Source organism: Notolepis coatsorum (genome assembly GCF_963971535.1).
Source record: "Notolepis coatsorum genome assembly, chromosome: 4".
NCBI lineage: Eukaryota > Metazoa > Chordata > Actinopteri > Aulopiformes > Paralepididae > Notolepis > Notolepis coatsorum.
In genome coordinates, this window is record NC_140168.1 from 70,559,980 (window position 1) to 70,575,325 (window position 15,346).

General features: G+C 47.7%; 1 protein-coding gene across 1 annotated transcript in view; it reads right to left on the minus strand.

The window, feature by feature from the left end:
• LOC311226552 (oxidation resistance protein 1-like) overlaps positions 1-15,346 on the minus strand; it is a 179,666-nt gene that overhangs the window by 51,723 nt on the left and 112,597 nt on the right. The window contains exons 8-9 of the mRNA XM_084311972.1: positions 7,537-7,708; positions 6,954-7,125 (exon numbers count right to left, since the gene is read on the minus strand). Of these exons, the coding sequence (XP_084168098.1) occupies positions 6,954-7,125; positions 7,537-7,708 (344 nt within the window). The remainder of the gene's footprint in view (positions 1-6,953; positions 7,126-7,536; positions 7,709-15,346) is intronic.

Genomic DNA, 15,346 nt, shown 5'->3' on the forward strand with positions numbered 1-15,346 from the left:
TCAGTGTCACAGTATGACATCGATCTCCAAAATAAGAGAACAAAGACGTTTAAATTTTTTTGGACCAGGGAGCCGCAGCTGATTGGCTAAAGAGCCGCAGGTTGCCGACCCCTGCTCTAGAGGTATGTGGCAGGGCCTCAGAACGATGACAGATTACAAAGGCACCTCCCTCAAGCTGAACAGTGACATCCAATTGGCAAATTATCTCAATACCTTCTATGCGAGGTTTGAGGCTGTGAATAACAACACCAGCCTACAAACCACTGCAATGGAGGGGGGGCCACTGCCGATGGAGACTCAGTGTTCAGGATAACAGAACATGAGGTGAGGAGGACCTTTAAGAAAGTGAATATCAGGAAGGCAGCAGGACCGGACGGTATCCCCGGCCGCGTCCTAAAAGTCTGTGCCGACCAACTGGCCCCGGTATTCACTGACATATTTAACCTGTCCTTAGAACAGGCCGTCATCCCCACCTGTCTGAAGAAGTCCACCATTATCCCTGTACCCAAAGCCCGCTTGCCTCAACGACTACCGCCCTGTAGCTCTCACCTCCATAGCCATAAAGTGCTTTGAGAAGCTAGTGAAGGGCTACATCTGTTCCTCCCTCCCCATCAACCTGGACCCCCTGCAATTTGCATACCGCCCCAACAGGTCCACGGAGGACGCCATAGCCCATGTGCTGCACACAGCAGCATCACACCTGGACAAGAGGCAGGGGAACTATGTGAGAATGCTATTCATCGACTACAGCTCAGCATTCAATACCATAGTCCCCTCCAAACTCATAGCCAAGCTCAGGGACCTGGGCTTGAACTATGACCTCTGCCAGTGGGTCTTGGACTTCCTGACGGGCAGACCCCAGGTGGTGAGAGCAGGCAACTCATCCATCACTCTCAACATAGGGGCCCCCCAGGGCTGTGTTCTGAGTCCCCTCCTCTACTCCCTGTACACACATGACTATGTGGCACAGCGGAACAACAACACAATCATCAAATTTGCTGACGACACAGTAGTGGTGGGCATGATCTCTGCAAACGACGAGAGGGCCTACCTGGAAGAGGTAAAGGTTCTAGCGGGATGGTGTCAAGAGAACAGCCTCTCCCTGAACGTCAGCTAAACAAAAGAGATGATTGTGGACTTTAGGAGGTCAGGGGTCAGGGACTACAGCCCCCTCAGCATCGACGGTAAACCGGTTGAGAGAGTGAACAGTTTTAAGTACCTCGGAGTCCACATATCCGAGGACTTGACATGGACCACACACATAAGAGGAGAGGGATGATATAAGAGAGGAGAGAGAGGCACGCCTCTACTTCCTTAGGCGCCTAAGGAAGCTCAAAGTGAGTTAGAAGATCCTCAAGAACTTCTACTCATGCACAATAGAGAGCATCCTGACTGGCAATATCACCTCCTGGTTTGGGAATAGCACTGCACAAGACCGTAGCAGACTACAGAGAGTGGCCCGTTCAGCCGAACGCACAATTGGAGGGGGGCTTCCCACTCTCCAAGACATTTACAACAAGCACTGCATGGGTAAGGCTAAGAGAATAATCAAAGACCCCAGCCACCCAAACAACTGCCTCTTTGAACTGCTGCGGTCAGGCAAGCGATACCGGAGTCTCATGGCAAGCACAGAGAGAATCAGAAGGAGCTTCTATCCCCAGGCCATCAGGATGCTCAATGAACAATGAACAATGACAGACCATCAAATACACCCACAACACACACACACACTCACTTTAAATAAACAACACACTGTAGCACCCACTTTACCCACTTTAGACACTAACACACTTTATATTTATTGGCATCAATCTCATGCACCTCATCACCACAAGGTGGCACCACAAGCTAAGCTATACCTCACCATTTCTACACTGTATCTGCATTGTATAGACTGTACATATACTGTATTGAAATTTTTTGTTTTGTTTACGTACTTGACTTTCTATTTTATACTTATATTATACTATTTTATCTTGTTATTTTATCTAGCACACTCTCAGGAGCAAAACAGAAAGAAGCATTTCATGCAAAAGTATTCTGTATTTCTGTATGACAACTAATAAAGAAACTTGAAACATGAACTTAAACTATGAAACAAACTGCCCCAAAACATCAGGGGAGCCAACTCGCTAAATATCTTCAAAAGAAAGCTTAATCAGATCGCTTTGCTCAGACATTTAAATGAGATATCACGGAGGCCAACTCTTAAAGACACAAATTATCAGTATTTTGGCTGCACTATTATTTATTCTGCCTATTTTTATGCTCTTCCTGTCAAATTCATGCGTCAGTGCAAATTCGATCTTACTACTTATGCACTGTGCCTCCTAGACTCATTACATCAACACTGATTATTGTAAATTAGGGCTTTTTTATTTTATTGATTTGTTGTACTGTAAATGATGAGAACTATTTTATTGCACCGCACTATTGCATCATTTTACTCATCTATTCTATTTTACTAGTGCAAAAGAGTAAATTCAGCTCTTTTTATTACTGTATATTTAAAAATTGCCATAGAATCAAACCGTAAACAAAGAGGCCTATTGGGATGTTAGATCCTAATGTGAAAAACTATATGATTTAATGCTCTATGTCAGTGGTCACCAACCTTTTTAAGCCCAAGATCACTTTTATTTTGGTGAAGGCAAGATCTACCTATTGAAGCGTTGAGAGAAAAAGACAGTCAAGATTGTACTTTAAACTAAATTACTTTTATTTGCCTGTATTCTAATTACATGCAATGCTTTGGTCCAACATTAAAATGTCAACGTAGAACTGTAATATGTACTTTCTCAGTCAGTGCTAAGTGCAGTCATCTTATGCAGCATCACTTTTCACATCAAAACAAAAGTAGAACTGTAATGTGGACTCTCATATTATTAACATTGACAAACATATTTACAATTAGCATTTTATAAAGTAGAACTGTAATGTGTACTTTCTCAGTCAGTCCTAAGTGCAGTCATCTTATGCAGCATCACTTTTCACATCAAAAACAAAAGTAGAACTGTAATGTGGACTCTCATATTATTAACATTATAAAATGCTAATTGTAAATATGTTTGTCAAAGTAGAACTGTAATGTTTGTAATCTGGTTAAGGTCAGCTCAGGAGGTCTGAAAGGGCTGGTCTAGTCTTCAGTAATCTGGTTAAGGTTAGCTCAGGAGGTCTGAAAGGGCTGGTCTAGTCTTCAGTAATCTGGTTAAGGTCAGCTCAGGAGGTCTGAAAGGGCTGGTCTAGTCTTCAGTAATCTGGTTAAGGTCAGCTCAGGAGGTCTGAAAGGGCTGGTATAGTCTTCAGTAATCTGGTTAAGGTCAGCCCAGGAGGCTTGAAAGGGCTGGTCTAGTCTTCAGTAATCTGGTTAAGGAGGTCTGAAGTGAAGTCTGTCGACTTCTGTTGACTAAAGTGATTAATTTACAGAGTAAAGGATAATTTATTTATTTTCTTATCGTCAACATAGCCCACGAAAAGACTAAAATCTAAATGCATTTTTCCTACTTACAAGTATGGTCCTCAGGAGGAATTCCGTCAGGACTAGTTATATATCGTATTTGCTTTCGCGTCCCGCTCTGAGCCTTATGAGATACCCCTTATCTCCTATGATACCTATTGTATCCAACGAAACAACTACATGCACCCCACCTGTCTGGGGCCCCGCCCCTATGGTGGCATAGCCCATATAACCGTGACTCTGGTCACCAAACACCCTTCCTCTATTTTCGTCCCAGCGTACTGGCTGCGTGCACCATACGTAACTAGCAGGATGAAAAAGATCAGAGTCATAATGTTGAAAGCTTACCGGAGGTTGCTGGCCCCTGGCATCTTCAACGCATGTTTTCGGCGACACGACGGGCCTATGTTGATGTTCCTCGTTTGATGACAGCACATCGAGGTTCAGCTGTACAAGATTGGCTGTCGGGCCAGCTTGTACTCAGGTAGGCCCTGTGTCTTCAGGCATGGGTATTAGTAATGCTGGTTTGTTTTGTTACACAACCATGTTGTGTGTTGGCGCCGGGGGCAGGATGGTTTGGTGAACGTTCACTGCAGGGAACGGTTTTCAAGCTGTCTTGGGCATGCTACTAAACATCTAATGCTATGCTACATGCTATCGCTAATGCCACATGCTATTACTACTGCTAACTGCTACGCTGTTCTAATGTCTCCGCCGTGAGATGTTGTCACTTCTCCCTCCTCTTGCCCGGTTCATCAATGAAGGTCAGTTGGTAGCTGTTGTGGTTTTTTTTGCTGAGTCCTATTTACCTTTTTTCTTCAATTGGTCCTCGGTCGGTTGTCCTTGGCCCCGTTTGAGCCGCTCGAGCAGGCGCCGTTGGGACAGCTGTCCTTCAAGACCGCGTTCCTACTGGCTGTCACTTCCGCTAAACGCGTAGGTGAGCTCTGTGCTCTCTCGGTACGTCCAGAGTCTGACCGATTGCGGTGCCACTCTGCGACCTAATCCTGCTTTCGTGCCTAAGAATATCCGGAGTTCCTTCCGCTCCCGGGATATTGTGGTTCAGGCGTTTCGTCCTCCTCCTCACACTAGTGAGTTAGATGCGGGCCTTCACCTGTCATGTCCAGTCCGTGCTTTGGGGATTTACCTCAGCCGTACTCAGGACTTCAGGGTTACCGACCAGCTTTTTGTCTGTTACGGTGGGGCTCGTGCTGGTAAGGCACTGTCGAAGCAGCGCCTGTCCCATTGGTTGTGCGAGGGCATTACCCTCTGCTACACGTTGGCTGGGCAGGATCCCCCTGGGGGCGTCAGGGCGCACTCCACTCGTGGGGTGGCTGCTCCTGCCGCTCTCCTGGGTGGGGCCTCGGTGGAGGACATCTATGCTGCAGCTTCATGGTCCTCCCCGGGTCCCTTTGTAAGGTTTTACCTCATGGACATGACCGAGGGTTCTGTCTCCCAGGCGGTTCTGGGGTCTGTGTAGAGCTGCCGCGGTATTGATGTTTTCCTTACCGCACACATTTGCAAAATATTTCCTACCGCCGCGGTTATTACCGCACGCACGCACAAAAAAAAAAAAAAGAAAAAAGTTTGAATGCATTTTTTTTTTAGTAGTAGTCTACTCTTTATAGCATATAGCCTGCCTCTAGTCTAAATGTCTATCTTTAGAGGATTAATTTGCAGCATGAATATTGTTTGGGATTCGGCAAGCACGCATTAGTTATTGAAAGTGAAACACGGATTCGAAGTTTCCCCTCTGGTCGTGCGCAGTTCACTCGGTGTCGCGGGCAGGGGTGGTTACCCCTAACCCCCCCGACCCTTTCTTATTATTATTACTATAAAGTTACTACTTTATAATAAAGGCATTCGTTTTGTGGCATTAACATTATATAGTTATACGTTCAATAACATCAGCGTATTTACCGGAACATAGCAAGGCAAGCAATACTCTATTCATATCTCAGTTCCTTTCTTTGCTCAGAGCGTGCTGAGTTGTCCCATTCTGCGGTCTGTTAATAAAGTTTTCAATCAGACAAGTGTATAGAACGAAGGGCTTTTATTATAACATTCGTTGCAGACAGTAAAATCATTATGTCTCGTTTAGTAGTCCTGAGGAGCGATGATAGTCCACTCCGGCGGAGAGTTAAAGCTAACGTTATTAGCCGTGTTGTGATGAGCTGACATTCAGGAAGTAAAAACCTAATACGCGCTTGCCGATTGGTGGTAACACACTGCATGACGCTACAACGTGTGACGCGTCTCTCTTCTGACCAATCAGTGGTCTGCAATGTTTCACGTGACTTTTCTGGTACCCAATAGGGTCGCTTGGAACCTCGATAGAGTAGGGTATATCTGCAGAGCCGCAAGCCCAACGAGAGGAGGGTAATTTATTATTATTATTATAAAAAACAGCGGTGACGCGGTATTCAGCCTACTCTGCGGTGGCCGTGATGTAACAGCGATACCGCGGTAATGCGGTAATCGCGGCAGCTCTAGGTCTGTGGCCTTTCCTGCTTCCCGGCCTTGGTCGGGTAGCAGGAGTGTATGGGTATGGGCCACAGTGTGTTGAGTCACACGTGGTTCCGCCTGTACGGTGTGTTCAAGGGGTTCTGGTTCCCTCTTGTTCGCATTCAGGTGGAGTTGACTGCGCCCCCCCTTCATTAGGAAGGATGGGGTGACAGGGCTCCCCACACCCCTTGATGTGGGCTTACGGGTCCTCAGGGGGTACATTTGTCGGGTCTCGCGTCCGCTCTTCCCCATATCTCATAAGGCTCAGAGCGGGACGCGAAAGCAAATACGATATATAACGATAGGTTATGTAGATAACCTAGTTATATTAGTATTGGCTGAGCGTCCCGCTCTGCGCGGCCCTGAGTTCCCTCTTGAGGGATCTTTTCCTGGGACGGGATTTGGCAAGGAAGGGTGTTTGGTGACCAGAGTCACGGTTATATGGGCTATGCCACCATAGGGGCGGGGCCCCAGACAGGTGGGGTGCATGTAGTTGTTTCGTTGGATACAATAGGTATCATAGGAGATAAGGGGTATCTCATAAGGCTCAGAGCGGGACGCTCAGCCAATACTAATATAACTAGGTTATCTACATAACCTATCGTTGTGGTACTTTACGAAACAACATTGTATTTTTACACACACGTTTATCTTCATTTAAAAACAAGGACATACAGTGTCACAGATGCAAAGCGTTCTTGCATAGATTGAACTGGTCTTACACAAAGTGCCATGCATGTGAAACACCACTGGGGCAGAGTGGGTAATTGTGAGTGTGTGTGTGTGTGTGAAGCTCCTCTGCACCCACAGAGCTGGCCCCGTGTGTGTGTGTGTGTGTGTGTGTGTGAGTGAGTGAGTGAGTGAGTGAGTGAGTGAGTGAGTGAGTGAGTGAGTGAGTGAGTGAGTGAGTGAGTGAGTGAGTGAGTGAGTGAGTGAGTGTGTGTGTATGTATGTATATATATATATTCGTGTGTGTGTGTGTGTGTCTCCTCACCTCTCAGACGGGACAGCGAACCAGTACTCATGTTTCTTGCGGTCTCTCTGGGCGTACTGCTGCATGGACGCACTGGCCTGAGACACAAACGTCTTCCTCATGGGACGTCCCACGCGCACACACAGGAACCTCACATGACTCCACCTCCTACCGTCACTGAGGGGCTGTGGATCTGGAGGGGGAGAAGAGAGGAGGAGAGGAGAGGAGGAGAGGATAATACGAGCAGAGGAGGAAGAGGAGAGGAGAGAGAGGAGAGAAGAGAGGGGAGGAGAGGAGAGCGAGGAGAGGATATACAAGCAGAGGAGGAAGAGGAGAGGCGAGAAGGACATGAGAGAGATATAAGAGGAGAGGAGGGAAGGAGAGGAGATGAGGAGGGGAAAAGAGGAGAGGGATGATATAAGAGGAGAGGGATGATATAAGAGGAGAGGAGAGAGAGGATATAAGAGGAGAGGAAAGAAGAGGAGCAGAGGATATAAGAGAAAAGGAGGAAGAGGGGGGGAGGAGAGAAAGAATAAGTCACTCACTCACAAAACATCCCCAAGACTCCCATCTTCCATTTATACCCTTTTTGCGCCGTCTGTACCTTCTGTACTTCCTTGTTCCTCCTCAGACTGCTCCCGATTGGCTGTCGCAGGCTCGCTAGCGGTCCGCTGACCACCGCCTGGCTGTTCGTTGGTCGAGGGCATGGTGTGACTCTTCCAGAGCTTTCTGAGCTCCTCCATCTCTGAGAGGGAGTCCTGGCGCTGGGCTTCAGACTGGGCTCCAGAAACAACGTCAGCTGCTACGGTCTCAGAGCCCTGTGACTCAGACGTGGCTTCTCCCTCCAACACAGGATGCTGGTCTTGTTCGGTGGTGGTGGTCTCCTCTCCTGGCCCCTCAACATCCCTCCTCAATCCACCCGAGGTGTCACGGTCCTGGGCTTGACCGTCTCCCATGGTCCTAGGAGCAGAACACAAGAAAGGGCCAAATACTGCCTCACTGAGCACAGAGTGACAATACAAACTGGACTTTTGATCCGCGACTTTTTACTTTCAGACACTTTAAAATTTTATTTTCTACACTTATTACTGTACATTTTTTAATATATACATATTTAGAACGTATATCACAGACTGTATTTTTATTCTTATTTGTGATTTTAGATTTTGACTACCTAAATGTTTATTGTGAGCGATCTATAGTGCTGAATTTCCCCCGGGATCAATAAAGTACTTTTATTCTATTCTATACAATTAGAATAGTGAGACACTTCTGAATATATACTGAATCATGGGACAAGTGGTATGTGTCAGATTACTACTAGGAATATATACTATTATATATACCATTTACTAATATTGGAAATATACACTAGTGATGTGTCGGATTACTACTGGAAATACTAGTGAAGTGTGAGATTACTACTGGAAATGTATACTCGTGATGAGTCAGATTAGTATTGGAAATATATACCAGGGTAGGTTCTCATGTACATGTCGAAATACTTCCCAAAGGTCAGTGAATACCACGACCACAACACCAGAGGGAGTTCCACAAATCATGTACAACCCAGATTTGGCACAAACAAGGGACTAAACACGTTTCGCAACTATGCCACAACAATGTGGAACACCCTACCCACAGCCGTAAAAAAAATTTGAATCCCTACCCACATTCAAAACCGCTCTCAAAGAGCACCTATGGGAGGCTGCAATTCGAAACTGGCCACCGTAAATGTCCAAACCCCCCCTCCCTCCCACCCACCCCCTCCTAATGTACAGTCTCCTCACCATCGATAATATGTATATATTTTCTGTTAGGATCTCTGGGTAACAGTACTGTATATTTGCACATCATATATGTCATAAATGTCTCTGGTCTGCATCCCCTTAACAATTGTATGTATTGAGCCGTACTGTATTGTACCCATTCTGCAATCTGTTCAATAAAGTTTTCATTCATTCATTCTCAGCAACGCCCTGCTTCAGACTCAGTTACACACATTCACACCTGGGAGCTGCCCAGTACAACCACAGACTGACACTGTTGACCACTAGGAGCTGCCCAGTACAACCACAGTCTGACACTGTTGGCCACTGAACAGCTCCACTGGAGCAGTTGGGGGTTGAGTGCCTTGGTCAATCAAGGGCATGGTTGGTATTGAGGGTCGGGAGAGAGTTATTCATTCACTTCCCTGCACCTGTTACCAGGCAGAGTGTACTTATGCCCATCAGATTGGAAGCACAGATTGAGTGATGTGAAATGGAATGCAATTCAGTACCAGGCGATATTAGTGACTTGCTCCATTCATTCCACTTGTAGTTCTGCTCCATATGAAACTCCAACAACAGCAAGACACACAGATCTTTGGGCTCCTAGTAGGGGTGTAAAGGTACACGTATCCGTACCGAACTGAACTGTTTCAGTGTGTACCGTACCGAACGGCTGTGTAGTGTACCGAACGAATACAACGGTATGGTAACCACTAACGACCGCCCACCGGGGGCTGTTTTTTTCACAATCTAATATTATTATTATTATTATAAAAAAAAAATGTACAAGTCAATTATTAATTTCAATATAGAATATTCGTTGACAGCCCTACAAGTATAATTAGTTACTGCACACTACATCACCCCTGAGTGGAACATGGAAAGCCAAACTTTCCCCCACTGTACCGAAAACCCGTACCGAACCTTGACTTCAAAAGCAACCGTACCATGGTTTTTGTGTACCGTTACACCCCTAGCTCCTAGTACTATTTCTTACTTATCCTCTTATCCATCCGGCGCACTTTGCCCTCGTCGGCTTCAGGGTGTGTTTTTTCCGATCAACCAACACATTGTCGGAAAGCTAAAATGGCCGCCGTTTGATTGACACCCTACTCGACCTATCACGTGCTTCCAATCTCGGGTTACAAGACCAAACAACTAGGCTGGACAAGTTCTGTTTTTCGTAATGATCTCGCTCAGCGTCACGACTGCACTATACTTCACTCGTGCACGCGCACTGAATAAAAAATTCCACAATGTACCTTTACATCCCAACATTCGTCTGGCCACACCCCTATCAGCTTACCTTCATAAGCAGGTGTGTGGTCACCTAGTTTCAAGTTTTCAAGTTTCTTTAATAGTTGTCATACAGAAGTACAGAATACTTTCATACAAAATGCTTCTTACTGTTACGCTCCAGAGACTGTGCTAGACAAGATAGTATCAAATAACATAGTATAGCATGTAATTTAGAAGAACTGCAGACAGGCAGACTCGCCTCCTTCTTCGCTTTCACCACAAGGAAGTGCCTTCGGTAGATCCCCACTTGACGAGGTTGTTAGTAGAAGAAAGTTGGAAAACAAGAGATACGTTGACATATCTTTATTTTCTCTCACTATTTGAGAAAATACGGCGATATTGTCTTCGTTACTGGAGTGTCTGGAAGATGATGATCATTCTACACCTCCACCGGTTTCTTCGTATTAGGAGCTCACGCCGCTGACATGCTTCCCAACTACAATCCTGCTTGCTGCGGCTGGATGGGGTAAGACCCTCCAGCAACACAGCTGGACTGTAGGACACACCGACTGTTGTGAGAAGCGGTGGGTTCCAGGTTGGGTATGTACTGTTTTGATTGCGAGCTCTGGTTGTTGTTGATGCTATGGGGGTTAGCTAACAATTTACGAAACGCCGACCCCAGGCTAAGGTCCTCTGCTCGGCTTAAAACGGTGGTCGGAGGATCTTGGCCTGATGCCCATGATGACTAATCTAGTGGCCCGTGCTAGGTTCTGGTGATCCCAGGATTCTAGAGCGGATGCTTCTCTGTCCCGTGTAGGCCCCATCTTTCATATACAAATGAAAGTTTACCCTAACGAGGAAATGTGGGCATAAGATCTTCTTTATCGGAAGTTCCATGCTCAAAGGGCCCCGTGTGTGTCTGGATCACCGTTGAAACTGTGTTCTGACATCTCTTTTTCTTTTCCCTGTTAGGGAAGGGATTGGGACAGCGGCCTGTCTGCAGTGTAGCTTGTTATGTCATTGTATACAGTTCAGGTGTTGGCTGGTTAGCTTGCATGCTAGTTATGGCCTACTGCCAGTCAGCTGTTAGCCGCGCAGCTGTTAGCTGCGGCGTTAGCTGCGGCGTTAGCTCGCTGTGTTTACCAGGCTGGTATACGTTAGCTTGTGGCTATCAGCCGATCGGCTGTTAGCTTAATGCTACACTGTTGAACGTTCTGAGACTATAACATGCTTTAAACACTCGGACTACGACGTCATCTTTGACAGAGGATGTTAGTCGAACCTACCGGGAGCCCGGCCGGCGAGGACTGCGTCAACAAGGAGAACCGTAGCGGCGGGGTGGAGCAGCGACGCTGCCCGTGTCGTCAACACAGGATGCTGTGTTTACTATCGGTGCCCTGTTAGCCAGACTGCAGTTCGCGTGGTCTGCGCTCACGGTAGGAAAGGTCCCGACCAGACCTTAAAACGCGTCTTCTTCCTTCCCTTCTAATGTTTTGTAATAACGATGTTTTCCAAAACGGGTGTTGCTGCAATACATTTAGGATACGACGCGAGTTGTGTGTGAATTGTCTTGTCACTGGTATTAGCTTCTCCATGCAAATCGGGTTTTTTGTTACATATGTAAAAATGATCTGGTTTGTTGTGTTGAGAAACATCATGTGTGTTCATGTACCGTGTACTCACAACTAAGGGGGTTAAATTAACCTAGAAAGCTATGCTCAGTGACATACGAGTGAAGAATGAATTCTTTTCTCAGCCTGTAATGACAATGAACAGTGTGTTCACATATTAACGGGTTTACCTGTTCAACTGGCCGTATTAAGGGTAAGGTAGGAGGGGTGTTCCCCCCGGTTCCCTGGGGACTTCCCCACCCTCCTCTCAGACATGTTTACAATATATTGTGTCACTGTGTTGTGGGATACGATGTAACCCTTAGCTTGGTTGCTGGGGTTGTGCTAAAGCCGCTTGAGAAACTATATTTTCCTAAAGAAAAGATTGTTTCGTCACTTTTCGTGTGTGCTTAGCAAGGCGTGTGGCCGATACTAATCGAGAATCGTGTATTCTCTCATTATGAAAAACGGCGTTCCTCTGTAGAGTGTATTTGCCATTTTTTGTGGTGATAAAGGGTTGTGTGTGTCTTGTGAGCTACAACTGGGTTAGGTTGGCCACAGAAGCACATGTGTAAGTCTGGTACCGGGGCTCTTAAGGGGGCCCTCTCTATTGTGTTTTTTCCTTAGTAAAAATCAGATAGCAGGTTAGCACATGAGCTGTGTGAAGCTGTTAGACACTTCATGTAGCCGAATGTGACTGTCATGCTCTTTTTTGTCATTACATCGTATCATGGGTGTGGGGTCGTAAAGGGGTGAACTGGTAATCCTTTCCTCCCCTTTTGATGGGCAGGGGTTACAACCCCCTGTCCTTCAAGGTTCCTGTCACGTTGCTGTTCGGCACATTACAGGGTAAGAGGGGGGGGGGGGGGGGGGGGGGAGGGAGTTTCCTGGTCCCACGCCCTGGAATATTGGGCGTGTGCACCGCAGAAATTCCCCCGCCATAGAGTACGTCACTGTGCGCATCTCTGTTGGTAAGACTTCCGTGAGCTGTTCAGGTCCATATGATGTATCTGTTGCAGGGAGTGGTCAGGGCTCCTCCTCACGAAGCTCCTACTCGGGCCTTCTGTGAGTTAGGACTCTCCTTCCCTGTGAGGGAGCCTCCTCAGAGTTCAGAGCCTCCTCCTCAGATTGTCAAGGTGAGTAGAACTTCAAAAAGGAGTCCTGCTCTATTGTGTGTGTATTCGATTCAATTCGATTATTGAGTGTGTATTGGTTCAGTGCCTCCTCCTCGGAGAGCCCTAACCCAAAATTTTACATGGCTCAATGTTGCAATATATTCTTTTCAATCTATACAGCTCGCGTGGGAAGTCTCTCTGTGGATTTACGTCTCCTCCATATGAGAGGGTGGTGGGATGTAAAAATGTAAAAAAAATTTACCCCCAGCGGCGTCACGAGGGATTCATGTCGGTCTGTGTTCTTTCTTTTTTTAATAAAAAGAGGAAGGTACATGAAGCACGACGGCTCCGTGTCGTTCTCCCAGGCGACTTGCAGGAACAATGTTTGGTGTCTTGCTAGACTATCCATTGATGTGTTTGGGTCTCGATGCATACATAGTGCTGGCTCAGGTGTGTTTCTGTGACAGAATCACACAGGGGCTAAGTGCACCTTGGTTGCTTGTTAAAACAGTGTTTTTATAGGGCAACTGGGATGGAGTTTTGTCTCCTCCGAGCGCCAATTTACTAGGTTGTCTCGATGAATTCTCGTTCATATCTGGGGGATGTTAACGGAATAGATCTGAACATAGGTAGAGGGGTCTCACGCCCTTGGGGTGGGCCACTGAGCACGGTCTAAATGGGGACCGTCTGGGTGGCGCCCTCTTTTCATGTTTTAGATCGACACGCATACCTACCCCCTCTCCTGGAGTGGGCATGTCGGCGTGGTTAGGACACGGGACTGGTCTGGTCACGCTGGTCCAGGTCAGTTAACCCGTTGTCCGCCGGGGATGCAGATCTGCTGTTCTGGTACCCTGAGGGACTTGTGCTTTTTTCGGGGGGAAAAATGCCGGGTCGGTCCGGGTGTCACAGGGTTAGGCGCTATGGAGACCCTTTGTTGGGCACATGTTGTACTCTGCACTATCGTAATGGCTTACGGCCATGCCAACCTGTACACGCCCGATCTCGTTCGATCTCGGACGCTACGCAGGTTCGGTCCTGGTTAGTACTTGGTTGGGAGACCGCCTGGGAATACCAAGTGCGGTGTGCTTAGGGCTGGTTCTCCATTCTTTTCGCTCCTCTCTCACGCGTGGCGAAGAGGGGGCTGTTGGGGTGGTCTTGGACCTCCTCTGGTAACCCTGTGCCGGGCCCGGTCCGAAGTAAAGTTTCGTTGATACCGTAGGACTGGGATAACCCTTTTTTGAAAACTGAAACACTTGTACTGCGGTATAGCCAGTGTATGCCCGCAGGTGTGTTTGAGTTTTCTCTTGAGGGGTTATAGGAACAACCACCGCATAGGGTAACGACAGGGTGGTTGGTTCCCTGGTGTGTTGGAGCAGAGTCAACTCCCGGGTTACCCGGTTGAGTGTGCCCCTGCATGTTCATGACGTCTGCCAATCATGTCAGCCTTCTCTGCCTCACACCCCTCTGGGTTTTTTTTTTTAATGGAGGCTTTGTCATGCAACAACGCCAGCATATGCCCCTTCCGCCGGGGGGGCTGTTTTCAGCTGACTCCTTTGGCCCCTGTCTCGTCCGCAGTGCTCCAGGCTCAGGTTACAGCCTGTTGCCTGGTTTCCCCGGTGCGCTGCCTGCTTCCGTTGGTTAACCTTTTTTGTGTGCTTACGGCCATGCTGACTGCCTGTTCTGTAGGGTCAGTGTGCCAGGCGGTGTGCTATTGGGGGGAAAGGGCCCGCTCTTGGAGGGGCCTTATCCGAATACGCTGGCGATGTGGGGGGCGGTGTCACTAAGTGACCACCTGGTGGGGTCTTGATGCCTGGCGTCATTGACCTCTCCGGGCCCCCGTTTTCCAGGGGATCCAGTCCCTTCAGTGGGTCTGGGTCTTCCTTCGCGCTCCGCTGCTACGGCCTTGCCACAGGGTTGGGTTTGCTCTTGACCCCGTGATTTTGGGGGCTGTAACGAGGTTGTTCCTTCCGTTCGTTCCCGGGTGGCATGCGGGTTGTGCGTGTGTGTAGTCGTGGGGTCAAGCCACGGTCTGCTCACCCTGTGCGTTGAGTTGCTTGAGTGCCTCTTCGCACGGTCGGATCCGTCGCCCTCCCGTGAACCTCCAATAAGGGGGGTAACCACCATTAGGGAGGGTCGGGGAGGCTCGGTCCTCCCCGGTCTGATGGTTGTGGGGGGCCTCAGCGGGGTACATTTGTCGGGCTATGGCTCTCGCTCAGCCTCCCTTGTGCAGTCGTGACGCTGAGCGAGATCCATTACGAAACAGAACGATAGGTTATAACTATAACCAAGTTCTGTGAGTAATGGTGACGCTCAGCGTCAGGCACCGCTGCGGCCCTTGATCTCACCTTGTGGTGAAAGCTTGGGAAGGAGGCGAGTAGGTGACCACACACCTGCTTATGAAGGTAAGCTGATAGGGGTGTGGCCAGACGAATGTTGGGATGTAAAGGTACATTGTGGAATTTTTTATTCAGTGCGCGTGCACGAGTGAAGTATAGTGCAGTCGTGACGCTGAGCGTCACCATTACTCACAGAACTTGGTTATAGTTATAACCTATCGATATGCCTCTTAAAGTGTGTAAACGGAAGTACAGGAAGTACAGGTTACAGGCTTTCCGGTTTCGACAAAACAATTACAGAAACGTGTGAAGTGCACAAAATGTCCTCGTTTAAGCCACTGC